General features: G+C 45.8%; 2 protein-coding genes across 5 annotated transcripts; both read right to left on the bottom strand.

Annotated features, from left to right (window-relative positions):
• Positions 1–1,057: 1,057 nt before the first annotated feature.
• On the bottom strand, positions 1,058–7,469 carry LOC139218276 (uncharacterized). Its single transcript, XM_070849840.1, has 2 exons — positions 7,395–7,469; positions 1,058–1,492 (listed from the first exon to the last, which is right to left on the bottom strand). Exons 1-2 carry the CDS (start codon positions 7,467–7,469, stop codon positions 1,058–1,060), a joined length of 510 nt encoding a protein of 169 aa, XP_070705941.1.
• Positions 7,470–8,928: 1,459 nt separating this feature from the next.
• On the bottom strand, positions 8,929–18,037 carry txlnba (taxilin beta a). Of its 4 annotated transcripts, none has more exons than XM_070849329.1 (11): positions 17,885–18,037; positions 15,386–15,632; positions 15,185–15,254; positions 14,717–14,802; positions 14,363–14,533; positions 14,082–14,276; positions 13,582–13,701; positions 12,548–12,622; positions 10,784–10,876; positions 10,473–10,568; positions 8,929–10,219 (listed from the first exon to the last, which is right to left on the bottom strand). In XM_070849329.1, exons 2-11 carry the CDS (start codon positions 15,614–15,616, stop codon positions 9,317–9,319), a joined length of 2,040 nt encoding a protein of 679 aa, XP_070705430.1. In that variant the 5' UTR covers positions 15,617–15,632; positions 17,885–18,037; the 3' UTR covers positions 8,929–9,316. The 4 variants fall into 4 exon arrangements, with proteins under 4 accessions (XP_070705430.1, XP_070705429.1, XP_070705433.1 ...); XM_070849328.1 differs by lacking the exon at positions 12,548–12,622 and adding an exon at positions 12,426–12,500; XM_070849332.1 differs by having other exon boundaries at positions 15,395–15,632.
• Between the last annotated feature and the right edge of the window lie 328 nt (positions 18,038–18,365).

Genomic DNA, 18,365 nt, shown 5'->3' with positions numbered 1-18,365 from the left:
AAAACAGGTGTGGAGGAATAAAACGGAGAGAGGGAGGACTCATTTGACACCCTGCTTTTATCTTTTCAGAGAAAATGAATTGAATTTGGCTCAGATTCAGACAGAAACAGCCTCCGTTTAGGACTTCAGTGGAACAGGCGGCGATTTCATTTCTGAGGAGGCTTTTCTCATTCTGGGATTAGTTTTCTGGCTCCGCGGTAACCACTTCATAAAAACTGAGCGCTTCCTGCCTCTCACTGGATCTCAACCAAATGTTATTCATAATACAATACAAGTTTATTTGTATATCACATTTCGGCTACACAATTCAAATGACTTCACACGAAAACATGTTCATGTACATTACCAACAAGACAATTAAAAACAAGAACCGAGATGATGGGAAATGGAACAAGCTAAAACAATAATACAGAAATATAGAAATAAAAGGCGCCTATAAATAAAATGTATTATTATTATTATTATTAAAAGTTACATTGTGAGAACTGAGATTAATAAGAGCACATGTCTGAAGTGTGTATCTACCACTAAGAAACAAGCACAGAGTCCAGTTTGTGTGATGAAAACTATTGTGCTCTTGGTTGATGTGAAGTCCTGGAAGCGTGAAACAGAAATATCTCCTTTAAAACATCCCTTGATTTCACGCTGCAGCAGGAAAAGGACCTTGAGCACCGTTTGTTTTGGCTGCTTAAATAATAATGACGATAATAATGGTGACGCTGATGCGAAGCGGCTCGTAGAGTTTCAACTTGAGTTACACGAACACAATCTGTGAAACGGCACAAACAAGCCGGCGGACGTTTACAGCGGCGTCTTGTCGCGTTATAGACGGAGCAAGTCAAGCAAATAAAAAGAATAAAGCACAAACACACACACCAAAGGAAGAACAAAAAAAAGAGTTAAAAAGCTTCACACAAAACGCACCAAAGCAAATGGATTTTATGTAGCATGCTAACATGTTAGCCATGTTAGAGTTGTGTAGTAGTATAACTAGCATTCGCTAATTAGCACTAAAAACACTCAGCTGTCACAAACCAGATCTACTGACACTGACTGATTAAAACAAATGCTGAAGGAAACATGAACGTCCGTCCAGCAGCTGCTGAGGTGTTTCAGCTCGGACCAGAACGATGACCTCACGGACCAGAGCGGTGACCTCACGGACCAGAGCGGTGACCTCACGGACCAGAGCGGCGACCTCACGGACCAGAGCGATGACCTCACGGACCAGAGCGGCGACCTCACGGACCAGAGCGGCGACCTCACGGACCAGAGCGGCGACCTCACGGACCAGAGCGGTGACCTCACGGACCAGAGCGGTGACCTCACGGACCAGAGCGGTGACCTCACGGACCAGAGCGGCGACCTCACGGACCAGAGCGGCGACCTCACGGACCAGAGTGGCGACCTCACGGACCAGAGCGATGACCTCACGGACCAGAGCGGCGACCTCACGGACCAGAGCGATGACCTCACGGACCAGAGCGATGACCTCACGGACCAGGTGAAGGGACAAACAGTCAGTTTCATAATAAAGACAGGATCAAAACAGGATCATTAAAAAGACAAGAAGACGAGGCTAAAGGTCCCAGTGCACATGGTGGAGTCCTCCAGGAAGTGTGTAAGGGTGTGTGTGTGTGTGTGTGTGTGTGTGTGTGTGTGTGTGTGTGTGTGTGTGTGTGTGTGTGTGTGTGTGTGTGTGTGTGTGTGGGAGCTGCAGCAGGTGCAGTGAAGTAAAGCAGTGATTCTGTGGAGAGCGTTCAAAGTCAAAGTTAAGGTGCATCAGCGGTAATGACTCCCAGCTGCAGCAGCACTATTCACACTGAGCGCTTTCACACGGTTCGCAGCCCCCAACACGGAGAAGTGGTCGTTTAGCTGACTCCACGCTCATCACTGCTCGCTCCGGAGAGCAAGGACGAGAATGTGTAAGTCCTAAAGCCAGGAGCCTCTCAGGCTGGAAGAAACTTTTCTCTATGAAAAGGAGAGAAATCCAACAGGTGTTACGTTTAGCTGGGACAAAAGTTCATGGATGTGTTGAAGTAAAAAGTGATTCATGGGATCAGTTCTATTAGTTAGTTATATTAGTGATGTGACATGGAAACTACAGATCCTTTAGGACGTCATTCCCACTTCTCCTCAGCTGGATGCCGAACGTTTCCACTCAGGCAGGAATGACCGAGGTGGCTCTCTACATCTCTACATCTCTACATCTCTGGATCAGTCGCTTGAGGGCAAAATGGCCACCTCCCATGTGTTCATTAGCCAGAGGCTGACGACAGGACTGGGACTCCTGGGTGATGTTACGAGACACGACAGCCGACAGCTCCGTCCCACTTTGTGAGCCGCCTTCTGCACATTTCCACAACCTCTTCAACGAAGATGAAGACACATCCGGCCTGCAAGTGTGGACTTTGAAGGAGGCGGCTCTTGAAATTGGACACAGTTTAAGTGTGTGACACTAAAGTGGGAAAGTGGCACAGTGAGCAGCTCATCAGACTGTACTGTACCGCCGCTCTGACAGGCAGAAAATACAACCGCAGTCAGCTGTCCGATCACATCACCGTCGTCTCACAGTAAAGTCTGATATCTTAAGGAAAAACAGCGGCACAGTCTGCCCCTAACATGTGTGTGTGTGTGTGTGTGTGTGTGTGTGTGTGTGTGTGTTCATTACAGCAGACTCGGCCTTCATCAGTCCTGACACACATCATCGGCTGTGCGCTGAGCTGTGAGGAGCTCAGTGGAGCCAAGGCCACTCTCACACTGCATCAGTAACGGCAGGAACTCCTCACCAGTAGACCTCCAAGTGGACCAGACAGGACCAGACGCACCCAAGACCACAGCTGGAAACACCTCTGACCACTAACTCACTGGTTTGGTTGCTCAGTCCACCAGTTTGACCAGGCTAGCCTCTCTCTCAGCTACTATCGGATGGATTCTCATCACATTTTGTAAAAAGCATTCACGTTCCCGTCAGGATGAACTTCTAATAACCTCTAGTCAGGCGAACGCGTCCAATGTTTGGTTTGTTCCTGCAAAACTGACATTCCCATCAGCCCCAGCTGAGCTGAGTGCAAATGTTAGCATGCCAACACATTCATTCATTCAAGATGGTGAACAGGGCCAACGGTTCACCTGCTGAGTGTCACTATGTTAACGAGCTGTTAGCATGACTGCTAACTGAGGGACCTGAAGGACAAGACCAGGATGGAGGTGGTACCAAAGGTTGATCCAAATGAACAATAAAGTATTATTAAATAATTAAAAGTGTGAACTGTAGATCAGGGCCTCTTTATCAACTGTCTCTCAGTTAAAGTATCTAAAGAGAATGACTCCTATCTCAGCTGACGTTTACTGAAGAGGACTGAAGGGGTTTTTAACCCGTCCCAACAAAAGATATCAGCTTTAGACCAAAGTAAACTACATCAGGTAAGAGTAGAAGTAATGAAGACGGTCAGTGCTGCTAAAGGACTCTTACTTAAATTAAAGAAACAGCATGCATGTTGCTGCCTGAATATGTTTTTATTAATTAACCATCAAACCTCCTTTAACTTTAGCAAAAGATCAGAGCTCTTTTTTCACTGGACCGACTCTTGAACATCATCCGGACACCAATCAGTTATGCTTCTTTACTTTGCAAAACAATTTCCTCATTTCCAAATGTCAAAACGTGTCCTCACTTCTCAGTTTAAGATTCATTTAGTCCTCACAGAGATGGAAGCCTCCCCCCGGTGCGATGTGGATTTGCTGTGAAGTGCAGCAGCTGTCAGACAGAAAGCTGAATCTGACAGAGGTGAGCGTGAGTGTTACAGAGCTAATCTGTCCCTTCAGCGTCCACCGTCAGACTGTTCCTCCTGCTGCCACACAGGAGCGTGCAGGATGTACGAGGAGAGAGTTATTCACGTCGAGCACATTAAACTTCCTGTTTGTCACACACAGATGAAGCAGGATGAAACCCACAGACTGGGGCCGACACGGTAGCTGGTGATGAGCGTGCTCGCTGAGTTTCGGCCCTCGACAGTGAAGGTTTGTGGAGTAAAACTATTTTGGGACATTTTTCTGCAAAAGGGTGATTTTATCAGGCAGCACACACAGAATGAGTTTAACAAACAACAGAGAGAAACAGCCTGAAGTGTGTTTCCGTCCGATCTGTGGTTCCCTTCAGGGCTGAAGTCCTGAGTGCTGCAGACACCTTTGATTTACTGCTTTCTTCTCTCCAGGCTGGTTTCACTCAGCTCTTTGTCCTGGAGCCGTTTATTCACACAGTGAACTTAGTTTCCACGAAGCTGTCCATTAGTTTTATTCACATTAACCAAACAAAGATGCATTTAACGCCACTTATTGTTTAACAGTGTGCAGGAGGAAGATGTGTGAACGTGCTGGATGTGAGTTTGTTCAGGCTGGAAGGCTGGAAGGTGTTGTGATTATACTGCGCTCCAACATTTGGAAATAAAGACGGATTAAAAAGGTCAGTAAACAGTGTGCAGGGCAGTGATGAGTGGAAGGACAGGACAAATACATGTATGATATATACGCACCTGGGACGTGGTTCTTTGAAACAAAACCATATTTTTCTAAATGGGTTACTGAGATATTCTTACGCCTGTGCCCTACTTTTACATGGCTTGGGTTCAAAATGACTGGGAGGTAGTAAAAGTGTTGGAACTGGTCCAGCAGATCTCCTCAGCCGGGCTGGAAGACATCTTTAGATTCAGTGTGACTTAAACTCATCTCACTCTGTGCACACTGAGATTAAACCTGAATGAATCTCCCGTATACACAATAGTTTAGCTTCCAACGTTGTGTCAGAGGAAGGTGTGTGTGTGTGTGTGTGTGTGTGTGTGTAACTCTGAACCCTGAGTGGATTAAAAAAGCAGCTCAGCAGGTAGAACTTCAGCACGTCTCTCCCTCCTCTTTCTGTCTGTCAGTGTCATTTTTCACATCCACGTTTCGGGCTGACAGTGAAAACGCAGCTCAGCTTAGTTTAATCACCAGCACACGAGAAACTTGCCTCCTGCATGAAGGAAGGCGTCTTGCATGTTTCCTGCAGATAGGCTGGTGTGTGTGTGTGTGTGTGTGTGTGTGTGTGTGTGTGTGTGTGTGTGTGAGTGTGTGTGTGTGTGTGTGTCTCAGGGCTGCAGTTTGTCCTTCAATAGTAACTCTGTCAGGATTTGAGGCTAAAACCCGTCTACACATCTGAATATTCGTCCTCCTAAAGGAGCTGGAAGTGCAGGAGTTGACCTTTAGCTCACCTCAGTGTGATCAATCATTCCTGCAGTCTGTGTCAAATGCAACCGCACAAGAAAGAGAGTCTGGCTTCACGTAGCAGCTGCTATCAGAGATGCAGTCGTGTCCAGATGTGTCCATCTAAATACTCTGACTTCCCCACAAACACAGAGCTTCATGTCCAAGGCTCAGGTATGTCCCACACGCTAGTTTTTAATCAAACAGGAGGAAATAGATCTTTTTCAGGAGCACGTTAATACGCAGCAGGACGGTGTGTTTGGGACGGAGTCCAATTAATCTGTTGGTTTTATGTTCAACATGTTAAACTTGCATGTTTCAGAGTATTTGGACAGCACAGTGGAGCTCCTGTCCAACATATCAACCATATATATGTTCATTTACCTCCTCAGAGACTCACAACTGATTCACACCTTTAAACAGAAACAAAAAAAAAGGATTAGAACAGAAAATATATATATTTTTTAAAAGATCTCTTCAAAATCTGGCAGCTCTTGGTCACATGACTGTCATGTGACATGGCTGTCATGTGTTGGTGGCCACAGGTGGAGACGAGAAGCAGAGTTTGGGAGATTTTCATGGAAAAAAAAGTCAAAGAGGAGCGACCCAGGAGGACTTAAAGCGACCGTAGACCGACACACTGAGGAGGACGAGGCAGCAGGTGGAGGTGGGTGGAGGTGGTGACAGGTGAGTCAAACGAGGAACAGGTGCAGACGATCACTGAGGCAGGAGGCAACGAGGAACAAGACAAGACTACGATGAAATGAAAGAGGAAACACGACACATAAGCAGACTGTTTGATCCAAAGGGAAAGAAGGGAACAACAAACATGGAGATCAGTTAAAGAGGAACTAAGATCTGCTGATGAAGTTCATGAGCTGTGATGGAAAGCTCAGCGGTCACCTCGGTATCTTCTCATGTTCGGACAACAAACACTCTCTTAGATTCTGTGTGTCGAGTTTGATTGAAAATAAAAATAACGTTCCAACAGATTGATTATTGATCGGTGTTTGGGTGGAGCTGACGGAGGCCTTTATTCTGAAGTCCTGTTTCAGTACGTGTGCATTAAAGGTGAATTTGTTTGGTGTCAGATGGTCTTTAAGTCCAACCCTCTCTCAGCTGAAACTAAGCGGCGTGCTCCAGCGCTGCAGATATCTAGTCTCCGCCCTGATTGGCTGAGCCTGAACTTCATTTGAGGACAAGATTATGACTGAACGAACTTCTAACATGGAAATCACAACGTCTCCGCTCAGATCCCTCATAGATCCACACAGACTCATTAAGTCAACTCTTATCTTCTGTCACAAGGTCGAAACTCTTCAGAAAAGTCTTCACTTCCCCCTCTCCCATATCTCTGTCCCCTCCTCCTCCTCCTCCTCCTCCTCCTCTTCCTCTCCATTAGGCTCTTATCTTAAATATTGAAATCCTTTGTACTTCTCTTCTAAACCGTTTCCTTTTTTTTTTTTTTTTCTCAACGCTGTAACACTCCTCTTTCTCCTGCTTAAAATATGGTACTTGAACGCCTCCTCGCCATGTTTAAGGCCTCATGTGTGTGTGTGTGTGTGTGTGTGTGTGAGGGAATAAGCTCTTCTTATCTCCTCGGCTGATTTCCCTTTTCTGATATTCATAAGGATTCTGGGATGTTTTGTTAGCGCCACCTTTGACCCCTACACCCATTAATTATTAACTAATTAAAGACTTTTCCTTTCTATTAAGTCACTTTGAATTAGATTAGCAGCTAAAATAAAAACCAATGCAGCGGCTCCAGCTGAACATTTGGCCCACTTAAACGTCTCATAAGCATCTCAGATGTATAAATTAACCTTTGGAAAGATTAATTATGCTACTATATTAGTTTTGTTGACTGCACATGATCCCATTCATTATTTAATATGACATGACGGCGATCAATGTTTGCTAACGAGCATTTATTGACTCTAAAAGTGACCATGTTGCATTAAATGTCCGAAAACTGAGCATTTGATAGTTTAATGAATTACCACGTGGACACCACGTCAGCCTGACTTTGATTTGGTCCATTTAGTAGCTGTTCCGGTGCTTTCTATCATATTACATACTCACCTTCAGCAGGTGGGGGTTGTCTGAGCAGGCTCACAGTTCATTCTTGAACTTGGAAACAGGAGTTTGATCACCTCGGCTTCCTCTTCGTAGCTGTTCTGGTGCTCAGAGGATGAGGCCGTCCAGAGAAGACTGTTGATGAAGATCATGCAGTACGATCGAAAACTCTGTAGTCAAGGATGAACTTTGAACATCTACATTTGTAACTGTTTCAATAAAGAGCGTGGGTCTGAATATTTATAATAATTATTAATATTTATTCAGATTAATATCTACAAAACACCTCCACAGTGTCTCAGCTCACTAAGAACCCCTCAGAGGGTGTTGGGACCGTGGAGTCGTGCAGATGTGATTAGAAGAACAGTGTCTCCATCTAGTGGCTGTGAGGCAGCTGTGCACTGTGAGAGCGACAGGTGTGGAACCCCCCACCTGCAGAGGAGAACAGCTCTGTCTGTCTGTCTGTCTGTCTGTCTGTCTGTCTGTCTGTCTGTCTGTCTGTCTGTCTGTCTGTCTGTGTCCACGTCTCCACACTGCAAACAGCCTCTCCGACCTGTGAGCGGACACGACTGGACCTCACTTTAGTCAGAGTGTTTGTATATAATGTTTCTGTACATGTTATGTCTGGAGTCCTCACTGACACCAGGAAGGTGGAGCACCTCCATGAGCTCCCAGTGTGCCACAGGACAGGTTTTAAAATCCTCTTGTTAAATAATTAAATAAATGTTCTTGGATCCAAATACATAACTGACTTCCTTTTACGGACTGAAGGCGTCCAGACCCCTCAGCTTTTAGTTCCTGAACAGCTGAGCTCTGCTAAAACCTTTAAATCAGGCCTGAGAACGTCTTTTAATCTCTAACTATTCATAAACATGCTTTTATTGTCTTTCAGTGCATCTTCGCTTTAGTTTGAACTATTTATTTCCTTGTTGCTTTAATGTTTCTGTCTTGTTCTTGCTGTGTTTTATGTCCCTGGAAAGCACCTTGAGTTGCCTCGTGTCTGAACGGTGTTACACAAATACATTTGGCTTTGTGGGAACTTCCCAGTGAACCGACGTACACTGTGATCAGTAAGTAACACAGGGTTGGTGTGTGTTTCTCTCTCTGTGAGGACAACTGGAAGATTTAGACCGGACAAGTGATGACGAGGTAAAAAGCAGGAGGACGTTTTGTCCGATCGAAGAACTGCTTCAGGGTTCATAATTCAGTTTAATGGTTGAGGTCAGAATTCATTTTAGCAATTTATTTAAAACTGTTCTGGCTCTTTTTTTGTATGATTCATGTCTTATTTTATGAGGATGAAGTTAATAGTTATAAGTTAATAAGAATAAAGGGCTTGCATGGAGTGTTCATTATTCCTAGTCTGCCTCTCTTGTTGGTTGGGAACCAGTTGGTAATTCAGGGGTCAAATAGTCACTCGATCATCGGTTGATTTCCAGTGCTTCTAAAGTATCCAGATTTTTCCTGTTTTATAGTTTTACAGCATTTAATCAAAGTTAAAAACCTGTTTGTGTGCGTAAATGTTGACCTGCAAGTTTCTAAAGTCTTCGATAAAATGATGAAGTAAAATTTTAGAGCAAAAACAAGAACAAGAATGAAAAACACAAAAAGTAAAATAGTCAAAAGGTCACTTTATTGTAGCTGTTGCTTTGTTTGCATTGTTCTACTTTAAAAGAAACACTGCAGTTTTACTGGCGTACACACGTTGTGGCATTTGGCAAGAACTTTTCCTCTTTATCTCAACACTAAAATCTTTGTTATACTTCAGCTGGGCCTCCCTCCCCCCCCAGGCCAAACTAAAAGTTCCTTTAGACATTCAAACTGTAAAATACAGTCGGCTCGTCTGTCTGCCCTCATCTGGCAACACCGACTCTAGAGAAACGTACTGATGACACCAGTTGGGGCAAACTCCAGATTTAAACCTTTAAGAAAAAGGCCCAGTAAGAATTCAGGTCCACACACACACACACACACACACACACACAGCACATCCTCAACTTTAGCTTGCATTCTTGCCGTTCCTCTTCTTCTTCTTCTTGGGGGTTTGCTTGGAGGGGGGAGCTGGCTCTGACTTGGCTGGTGCTTCTCCTGGTACCTGCACTGGCTGATGGACCTTCTTGTCTTCCACTGGGACCACTGGTTTGACCTCACTAGCTTCGAGTGGGGCCTCAGCCTCTGCTGCCTCTGGTCTTGGATCTGCAGGTGGATTCATCTGGACCGTTTCTGGCTCGGATGTTGGTTCGGGTTCTGCAGGCTGCTGCTGGATCTCCTCATCTGGTTTAACTGGCTGCACCTCTTTGTTCTCCACCTGGGTTTGGACTTTTACTGCTTCTGGTTTTGTGTCTGTTGGTATTTGAGAGGACTTCTCCTCAGGTACTGGAGCGTTGGTCTCCTCATCTTTATCTGACTGTGGGAGAACTGATTCTGCTGCCTCTGGTTTTACATCTACCACCTGCTCAGGCTCCTTTTTCACCTCAGTTTTGGTTTTGAACTGGACGAAAGCAGATGCCACCATGTCTTCTTCAGCGTCTAAATCATCCTTGTCCTCTTCGTCATTGTCGCTGGGTGTGGACAACAGGGAGTCGGCAAACTCCTGCAGCTTGGCCTGCTCCTCCCTCAGACGAGCCATGTCCTTTGTTAAGACCGGGTCTTCCTCCTGGAGCTGCTGGAGCTCCTGGAGGTCCGCGGGGGTCAGCAGGGTAGACGTGTCGGCACCTTCAGGGTCGGAGACTTGACTGAGTTTAGAGGCGTTCAAGGCCTTTGGGACCTCCGAGTTCGCCAGGCGGACTTCCTTGATCTTGCCATAGAGGATGACCCTCTCATCCTGCAGGGCACGGCACAGCTTCTCCAGCTTCTGGATCTTCAGGACGAACACTTCATACTCTTTGTTTTTCTCGGCTCTCTGGAGCAGAAGGAAGAAGGATGGAGAAAAGGAGAAAAGTAAGTAAGATGTTTGCTCCAGAAACAATGAAAATATCAAATAGTTTTCCTCAAAGAAGGTCGGGGTTCAGCGTCTGATGGACTCAACCTCTGAGCCACAGCTGCCTTCTCTTCAGACTTTAAGCTATCTGTCCACCATATGTGCATCAGTTCACACCACTGGATAACATTTAGTTTCAGAATCACGAGGAACAGGTGAAGCAGCATCAGCACACCTCGTCGATCATGTCAGTCAGAGCCTTGTTGCAGTTCTCAAACCTCGTCTTCCACAGATTCGACTCTTTCTCCATTTTCTTCATCCTGTCTGACATCTAGAAAGGGAAAAGTTTGAAGTTACTGGGATGTTCTGACATCTGAAAGAGTCTTTTTTTGATATTTACACTGCCAGATAAATGATTATAGAGAACCGGTAGAAGGAAAACAAGACTGGAACATAAAATAATTCTATTATATTAACAGAAGACAAACTGATGTCCATTCAGATCTCCAACAGTTGGATTCACAGCAGCAAGGCTCCACCACCTACATTATCCATCTCCTTTTTGAAGCGCACGTAGATTTCGTTGCTTTTGGCCAACGTTTCCTGAAACTCGTCGAACTTCTGAGCGTAGAGGGTCAGCTGTGGACAGACGAGGAGACGAGAGTCAGACTGAACCACCGACAGACGAGAGCGAAAGACACCAAGAGGAGAATCACTGCAAACATCTGCTGTTCCACGTTCATCGGTTTCTTCGGCTGAAGTTCTCTTAAACTTGAACAAACTATTGAGTTAACGAAAAGGGAAAGTTTTATTCACAATAGCTTAAAATGTTTTTATAGTGTATCCTGACCTGAGACTGCCAGATAACAAGACCACTAAACTGGAAGATCATTTCAGGACTTTGACGTGTCTGAGCTCTTCTTCTCTTCTCTTCTGCTCTTAGCGTCACTAAATTAAACCATGATTTTACTTTTGCTATTTAAAAGAATCTCCTCCTGCAAAGAGACAAAACCTTCATCACTGCGTGTTTAAAGAACCAAAACCTTCTTCTTGCTCTGACTCTTGGGAGTCAGTCGGTACTGGATAATAACCGTGCTTCTGCGTGATGGATTACAAATTGCATCCGTCATTAATTATGAGTGCACAGTGCTGGGGGGCCATTAATCAGCCACACTGGCTTTACAAATGATGGATTCCAGCCTAATATTCACATCAAACTCTCAGCCGTCACTAGAATAAACCCAAGAAACATTTACAGACAGAATCGTGACTTAATCCTGCTCATGGGGGGGTGAACGAGCATCAGTCACGTGTTGGTTAAACAGATCTGTCACTTTATCTGCTGATTCTCAGGACACTTCCTGACTGGGAGAGAACTTCAGAGCAGGTCTGCGGTCAGATCTCTAAACTCAAGCTGCACTTTGACCAGGTGGAAACATGAGACTGTTGTTTTTGTTCCTTCACATCTCAAGTCAAAGTCTCTCATCTGTCGTCAAGTCAAGTCTCAGTTTGTCGTGTGTGACATCTCAGTCTAGTACCAATTATAGCTCTGGGTTATTAACAATCACCATCCGGCTCATATCAATTACAAATGAATGCTAATTCTGACGTCTTCTGTTACTGAACCATATAAAATCTGAAGTTTCAGTGGAAGCTGTTTTCAACGGTTTGAGCAGCACAAACAAAACTCCAGTCAGACCTGAGATCTGTCATGAGTAATTTAGCCTTTAACCTTTTTTGTTTTTTAAAAAAAAAAGGGGATTTAAGAAAGAAAAGTGAGTTTTAAAAGAAGAAGTTCTGACTAAATCATTAACTGGTGTGTATAGAGATCTATAAACCAGCGTCTATAATTGTTCTTTATTCAAAGATGCAGCTGTTTTATACCATCTTTTACCAACTAGTAGAGTTTTGCTGCCTTTTTTTTAAAGGGTTATTCCCCTGTTTAATTGATTATCTTTTAGATTTTCCACACCTGACTTTTATTTCCAGCAGCGTGGAAAGACTGCGTTTAGATTATCAGTGAACTGAATACGTTAAACTCCAGATCGGAGGGTGTGCGGCTGCATTGTGGGGGATTGTTCCATAGCCTCATTCTTCCTGCCTGTCTGTAACCACGGAGGCCTCGTCTCATCTGATCCCTGCCTCCAGGTGTGTGCTACCTGTCCTTGTTGTCAGCATGAATATTCACCTGCGCCTGCATGACAGTCCCCTGCTCTCTGAGTGTCTGAGCCTGCAGTTTCCACTCAGCAGCCTGAACCAGTAACTGGTTAGAAGAGAACAGACAGAGACACATTACAGGTGTTTCTTTACCTTCTTCTTCATGGTCAGCTCCTGCTCCTTCATAGCGAAGCATTTCTTTGTTTTTTCAATAGCCTCCCTAAGCAACTACGGCAACAGAGACAACACACAGTCAGTCTGAGTGGCCTTCAAACAGTTAGGATGGCTCATGTGTTAATGATGGAATAAGACGACTACCTCCACAGCCTGATTCACACCTGTGTGCCCACTACACACAGCCCCGTGCAGTTATCAGCATTTATACTTGTGCGCTGGCGTCTGTGTCTCTTCTTTTGGTTTCAAACATGAAACACCGTTTAGATTTTACTGCGTTTGAAATGAGACATCTCAGTTATGTTGCTAATAGCTCGTTCAGCGTTAGCAGCATTAGCTCCAACAGAGCAGAGGGGAGGAAGATGTCTGACGTGTGAGCTCAGGACTGGACTCCTCCCTGACTGAAATAAGTCCGGTCCAAATGACTTTAACTTAAACCGGAGTTAGCTAATACCAGCTGTTGTGATGTAGACTCAGCGCAGAAGTATAAATGAAGCTTACTATCACTGCTACTACTAAAAAAACACTACTGTGTTAAATAATCCAACTGTTTGTCCATAAGCTTTCAAATCATGGCTGTAATTAGGAGCGGAGGCAACTCACATTTATGAAATAGATCAAATACAAATACATTAAAGACAAAAAAATGAAGACATTTAAATCAGCAGAAGAAGAAAACAATAAAAACACATACTGAAATAATAATAAAGTGGCAGTTAATCTATGTGAATGATATTAAAGGACTCCTGCTACATCAGGGCAGTGACTCGCTGTGTTTCTGGGCTAAAACAGGTCACTTTGAGTCAAACTGATGCAAGAATCATGTTTTAATGGTTTTAAAATAGTGAAATGTCGAGGATATCATGTGAACGATCATCTAACAACACCGTTCATCCCCTTTTAATGGAATCCTCTGTATGTGTTTTGCACTTATTCTTGCAGGATGCAGGTCGTAGAGGTCGTGCAGCCATCGCTGAATCATCACTTCTAAAAGTCTCTTTGTCCAAACTCACGTATTCTTTCTCCCTCTTGTGTTTCTCCTCCGCTTCCTGCAGCAGAGCGTTGGCCTGCTGCAGTTTGGCTTCAGTCAGTTTGTTCTGCAGGTCGCGGCGCTCGCCGATCTTCTCCAAACTCTGCAGAGAGACGAGGAGTCGGGATCTGTTACGGATCTCTACGGATCGATCTGTTCATGGTTTTCTCAGTTCACCGACTAATTGTTTGGTTTGTAAAACGGCAGAAAACGGTAATAATTCTTCCTCCATTCCCATGAAATGCTTTGTTTTGTCCGACCAACAGTCCAAAAGCCAGAGAGATTCAGTTTACTGTCACCAATCATTCACCGATCCATGAAGTAACTGACTCTTCATGTTACAGTTCAAGTGTTTGGTAAATATACACTCTGATATTTACTGTGACTGTTGACAGTATTCACTGTGTCCTAGCAGCTTATCATGACTCATAAAGAATTCATATGTTGACCTTTGACCTTTGCCCCCCGCCCGCCCCGCTCTACCTCCTCCCTCCTCTCGCACTGGGTCATGAGACTCTCCAGTTTGTCGGTCAGGTTGGCGTTTTCGTGGCACAGCTTGTCGTTCCGGGCGCTGTGCTGCTCGATCTGAGCCTGGATCTCCGTCAGCATCATCTGGAAGTGGGAGGTCATCTCCTTCCTCTTCTCCTCATCCTCCCTGCAGCGCCGGAAGGTCTCCTCCTGGAGGGGGGGGGGGAAGGACGGTCAGAGAAGCGTTTTGTGTTTCACTGGGTTTACTTTAACGTTTGGGCTGCACCATCAGTCACCCTCAGTGTGCCGTAGTGCTCCTGCAGCTCTCGGCACAGACTCTCCAGTTTGCTGCGAGCTGTGATGCTGCTGCGATTCTCTGCCTGCAGCTGCTGCTGCACGTCCAGCAGGGCGGAAAACCTCTGCTGCAGCACGCTCAGATTCTTCACATCACAGCGCCGCACGGCTGCCTGAACACACACACACACACACACACACACACACACACACACACACACAGGTGGTGAGGAGCTTTTTTCTGCTGTGTTACTGAACTATTATATGAAGTGAAGAAAAAGTTTTCTTAGTTTGAGACAGAAAACACCATAAATGCTGCAAAACATCCAAATCTGTAAAATCAGACAAACTCTCACCACTTCAGCATATTTCCTGACCAGACTGTCCAGTTTCTCCTCTGGAGAAGAGAGCGTGTTCAGACTCTGCATGATGGCCGAGACCTCTGCAGGGAGACAAAGACAAAGACAGTTTCAAGACAGTTTCTACGTGCACCTGACTTTATTTGATGACCAGCTGTTGTCGTGTCGGAGCACTTCAACGGTTCTTCTCTTCTTTCCCATTGTAGCCTCAGTGACTCCAGCACATTGACTGTATGTGTGTGACCCTAACCCGCCTCTTTTTGTATTGATAAGAAAATAAACACACCAGTGTAAGACGAGAGAGACCTCATCCAGGAGCATTATGGGAAATGTAGGATCCGGTGTTTTTGGACTTTGACCCATTTTCTGCATCGATTGAGTTCATGTTCCCCAACTTTATGGATGTGCAACACTAAATCGTGGTTGAACCTTCAGCATCACTCTTAAGGCGTCTTGCTGCCTTACCTGTTTCCATGGCAACTGCAATGTCATCTTTTGCCTCCATCTTTTCCATCTCTGCCTCCGTGACACTTTTCTACATTGAAAACAACAAGTGAGATTCCCAAACATCAACACGTGATTTGGATGAATTTCCAGGTTGGTTTCCTGTGTGGATCCGTCTGACACCACCTGGCTCACCAGGCTCACCAGGCTCACCTGGCTCACCTGGCTCACCTGTTTGTCCTGCAGGGCGGCTGCACAGCCGTAGGTGCCGATGATGTCCTCCAGCCGCCTGCTGAACTCCTCCATGGGGTCAAAGAAGTCGGAGGGGGAGCTGCAGGCCGCGGGAGGAGCCGCCGCCACCTTGGCCCCGGTGTTCTCGGCGTCCGGGGGGGAGGACGCCACGTCAGGCTGGGGGGGCACCAACACTTCAGCTGCTTTCACTGACGTCTCCATCCTCAGCGTTGGTGCACTGGTGGACAGAGGAACAGGTGAGTGGGGGACGTCTTATGACCTGCTGAGTCTTAGTCTGAGTTTTACTTTGAGTATTTTCAGGCCTGCGTGTTCGTGTCGGTCGGACTGATTGAAAGAATAAATACTGACTCTGATTAGAAACAAGGCTATTGAGTCCTAATCGGATACGTTCCATCACTCGTTTCATCCCATTCGATGGCGTGAAACGTTTGGTCCACTGTTTTTAATCCTTAAACTAATTCTGTTAAAAATATCTGTCAGCCAAAGCCACGTTTGGTGTTAATCTCCTCACTCATCCTTTAAACCGTGGGTTCGATGTGACGGATCGCAGCAGTCCGTCACATTATTACTGGAACGTGGCTTTAAATTTAGGAGGATAATAAGCCTCTAAACTCCAGCGGCGCCTCTCTGGGAGTGTTCAGCAGCCTGATTACCTCAGTGCAGACCAAACATGGAGAGCCAGCGTTTAGTTTCTGAGCTCTACAGAGCTGAAACACACAAGCATCAGCGACCTGAATCAGGTTACTGCCTCTGACCGAAGCTCAGATACTCAGGCTCAGTACCTACAGGCCTGGTCGTGGTCCTTTACCTTTTCTCTGCCACAGACATCAATAGATCAATAATGACAGGCCCTATGTCCACGACTGTGTCTTTACTGATTCACTGTCTGCTGCCAAATTCATGCTAATAGTCCAAACATCACCAGCCTGGGGGGGGGGGCTGTCCCTCACTGGGCCTTTATTATGGAGCGTAATGTGAGTGTGTATGTGTGTGTGTGTGTGTGTGTGTGTGTGTGTGTGTGTGTGAGTGTGTGTGTGTGTGTGTGTGTGTGTGTGTGTGAGTGTGTGTGAGTGTGTGTGAGTGTGTGTGTGAGTGTGTGTGTGAGTGTGTGTGTCTGTGTGTGTCTGTGTGTGTGTGTGTGTGAGTGTGTGTGTGAGTGTGTGTGTGTGTGTGTGTGTGTGTGAGTGTGTGTGTGAGTGTGTGTGTGTGTGTGTGTGTGTGTGAGTGTGTGTGTGTGTGTGTGTGTGTGTGTGTGTGTGTGTGTGTGTGAGTGTGTGTGAGTGTGTGTGTGAGTGTGTGTGTGAGTGTGTGTGTCTGTGTGTGTCTGTGTGTGTGTGTGTGTGAGTGTGTGTGTGAGTGTGTGTGTGTGTGTGTGTGTGTGTGAGTGTGTGTGTGTGTCTGGTGCCTGTTTATCTCCACAGCTCTGACCAACCTGACGGCTGCCACTGTTCGTGTATCTGCTAAGATAAAATTAGCTGTGTGAGCCAGCCAGCCCCCACTTCACACACACACACACACACACACACACACACACCTGTTACAGTCTATTCCAAGAGCGTCCAAATATGGTCAAACTTTCACACACACACACACACACACACACACTATGTACGGTACACACACATAAATGAAAGATGGGAATTAGTGTGTGTTTGTGTCTGTTTACCTGCTTCATGTCAAACACCCCCCCCCCCCCAAAAAAAAAAAATCCTGCTGTTATGACCCCTCAAAAGCTAAATCAGGCTCCACCCACCAGTCCCAGCCCCTCCTCCTGAAACTCAAGCCGTCAACAACATCAAAACAAAACTCTGCACATGTAAAAACCACATTTCACCTAAACCTGTTTCTACCTTTCTCTCCGTCCAGTAAAGCACAAACATCACATCATCACAGTCCGATGAGCAAAAGACTGCTACTGTTTGTAAAACCTGGAGCTGACTGACAGCAAACTAACAGACTAAACACCTAAAAACTCTCCTTTAGAGCGAACCAGCATCTTAATGATCACAGCTTCAGGCCTCAGTGCTGCAGAGTATCATCCTCAGCCCTCCTCACAGTTACAGGCTTCAGATCACATGATGGAGGCTCTGACAGGCCGACCTGAGGACAGATCACCTCACTGAATATTTACGGACACTGACAAAGCAGCTCATGGTGGCGGCCATCATGGGAGCCCCCCCATGTGTCTGTGGGACTTTGTAGTATTATTACACAGTAAACCGAACCAGCAGAGCAACATGAGCACCGTACCGTACCGTACCGTACCGTACCGTACCGTACCGAGCAGCACACCATGCCAACGCTCAGAAAGGAATAAAGACTGTTTTACTGTTTGACTGTTTGACTGATCTACTGAAGAGGAACAGAAGTAGTAAAACTGGCTCTTCTACTGCAGAGGACAGCAGCACAGACGTGAAGTTTACACAAACTAAAGATTTCTAGAGGCTGGAAGAGAAACAAAAGTCTTACCAGGATCAGTGGAGTGAAGCAGAGGAGGTGAAGAAGAGACAGAGGAAGGAGAGAGAGGAGGAGGAGGAGGAGGAGGAGGAGGAGGAGGAGGGTCCTGCTGACAGGCCGAGCGACAGCTGACCCCCAAAATAACCCGACAGGCTCAGCTCACACTGTGTGTGTGTGGGGGGGGGGCTTCGCTGGAGGAAAGATTGTTGACAAACTGATCTTCTTCTCACCACCGACTCCTCACTGAGTCGGTGAAGAACCTTCTGGTTCATCTCATGGCTGCTGGTGTCCAGGAGCGTCTCACCAGACCGGTTCAGACCCCCCCGGACTTCAACAAGTACAGACCAGACCAACGTCTACATCACATCTGAGCCTCCCTCCACTTCTCACACTTCCTGACTTCTAAGGCTCTGTCTGCTTCTGATCTTCCTGCTCTCACTTTTCATTTCCTCTGCCGACTGTGAATATGATACAGGACTGGTTTTATTCTCAC

The sequence above is a fragment of the Pempheris klunzingeri genome, chromosome 18, assembly GCF_042242105.1.
Source record: "Pempheris klunzingeri isolate RE-2024b chromosome 18, fPemKlu1.hap1, whole genome shotgun sequence".
NCBI classification, from domain to species: Eukaryota; Metazoa; Chordata; class Actinopteri; order Acropomatiformes; family Pempheridae; genus Pempheris; species Pempheris klunzingeri.
The sequence above is the reverse complement of the archived record's forward strand: the minus strand, read 5'-3'. Positions and strand labels throughout refer to the sequence as shown.

What these genes read in the sequence shown, in the direction of transcription:
- LOC139218276 (XM_070849840.1), bottom strand. Translation starts at nt 7,469, where the DNA reads ATGATCTTCATCAACAGTCTTCTCTGGACGGCCTCATCCTCTGAGCAC. An exon ending in GCTACGAAGAGGAAGCCGAG is followed by an intron (nt 1,493 to 7,394) that starts GTGATCAAACTC and finishes CTGGTCCGTGAG; the next exon opens with GTCATCGCTCTGGTCCGTGA.
- txlnba (XM_070849329.1), bottom strand. Translation starts at nt 15,616, where the DNA reads ATGGAGACGTCAGTGAAAGCAGCTGAAGTGTTGGTGCCCCCCCAGCCT. An exon ending in TCAGGAAATATGCTGAAGTG is followed by an intron (nt 14,534 to 14,716) that starts GTGAGAGTTTGT and finishes GTGTGTGTTCAG; the next exon opens with GCAGCCGTGCGGCGCTGTGA. An exon ending in AGCTGACCATGAAGAAGAAG is followed by an intron (nt 10,877 to 12,547) that starts GTAAAGAAACAC and finishes GTCTGTCCACAG; the next exon opens with CTGACCCTCTACGCTCAGAA.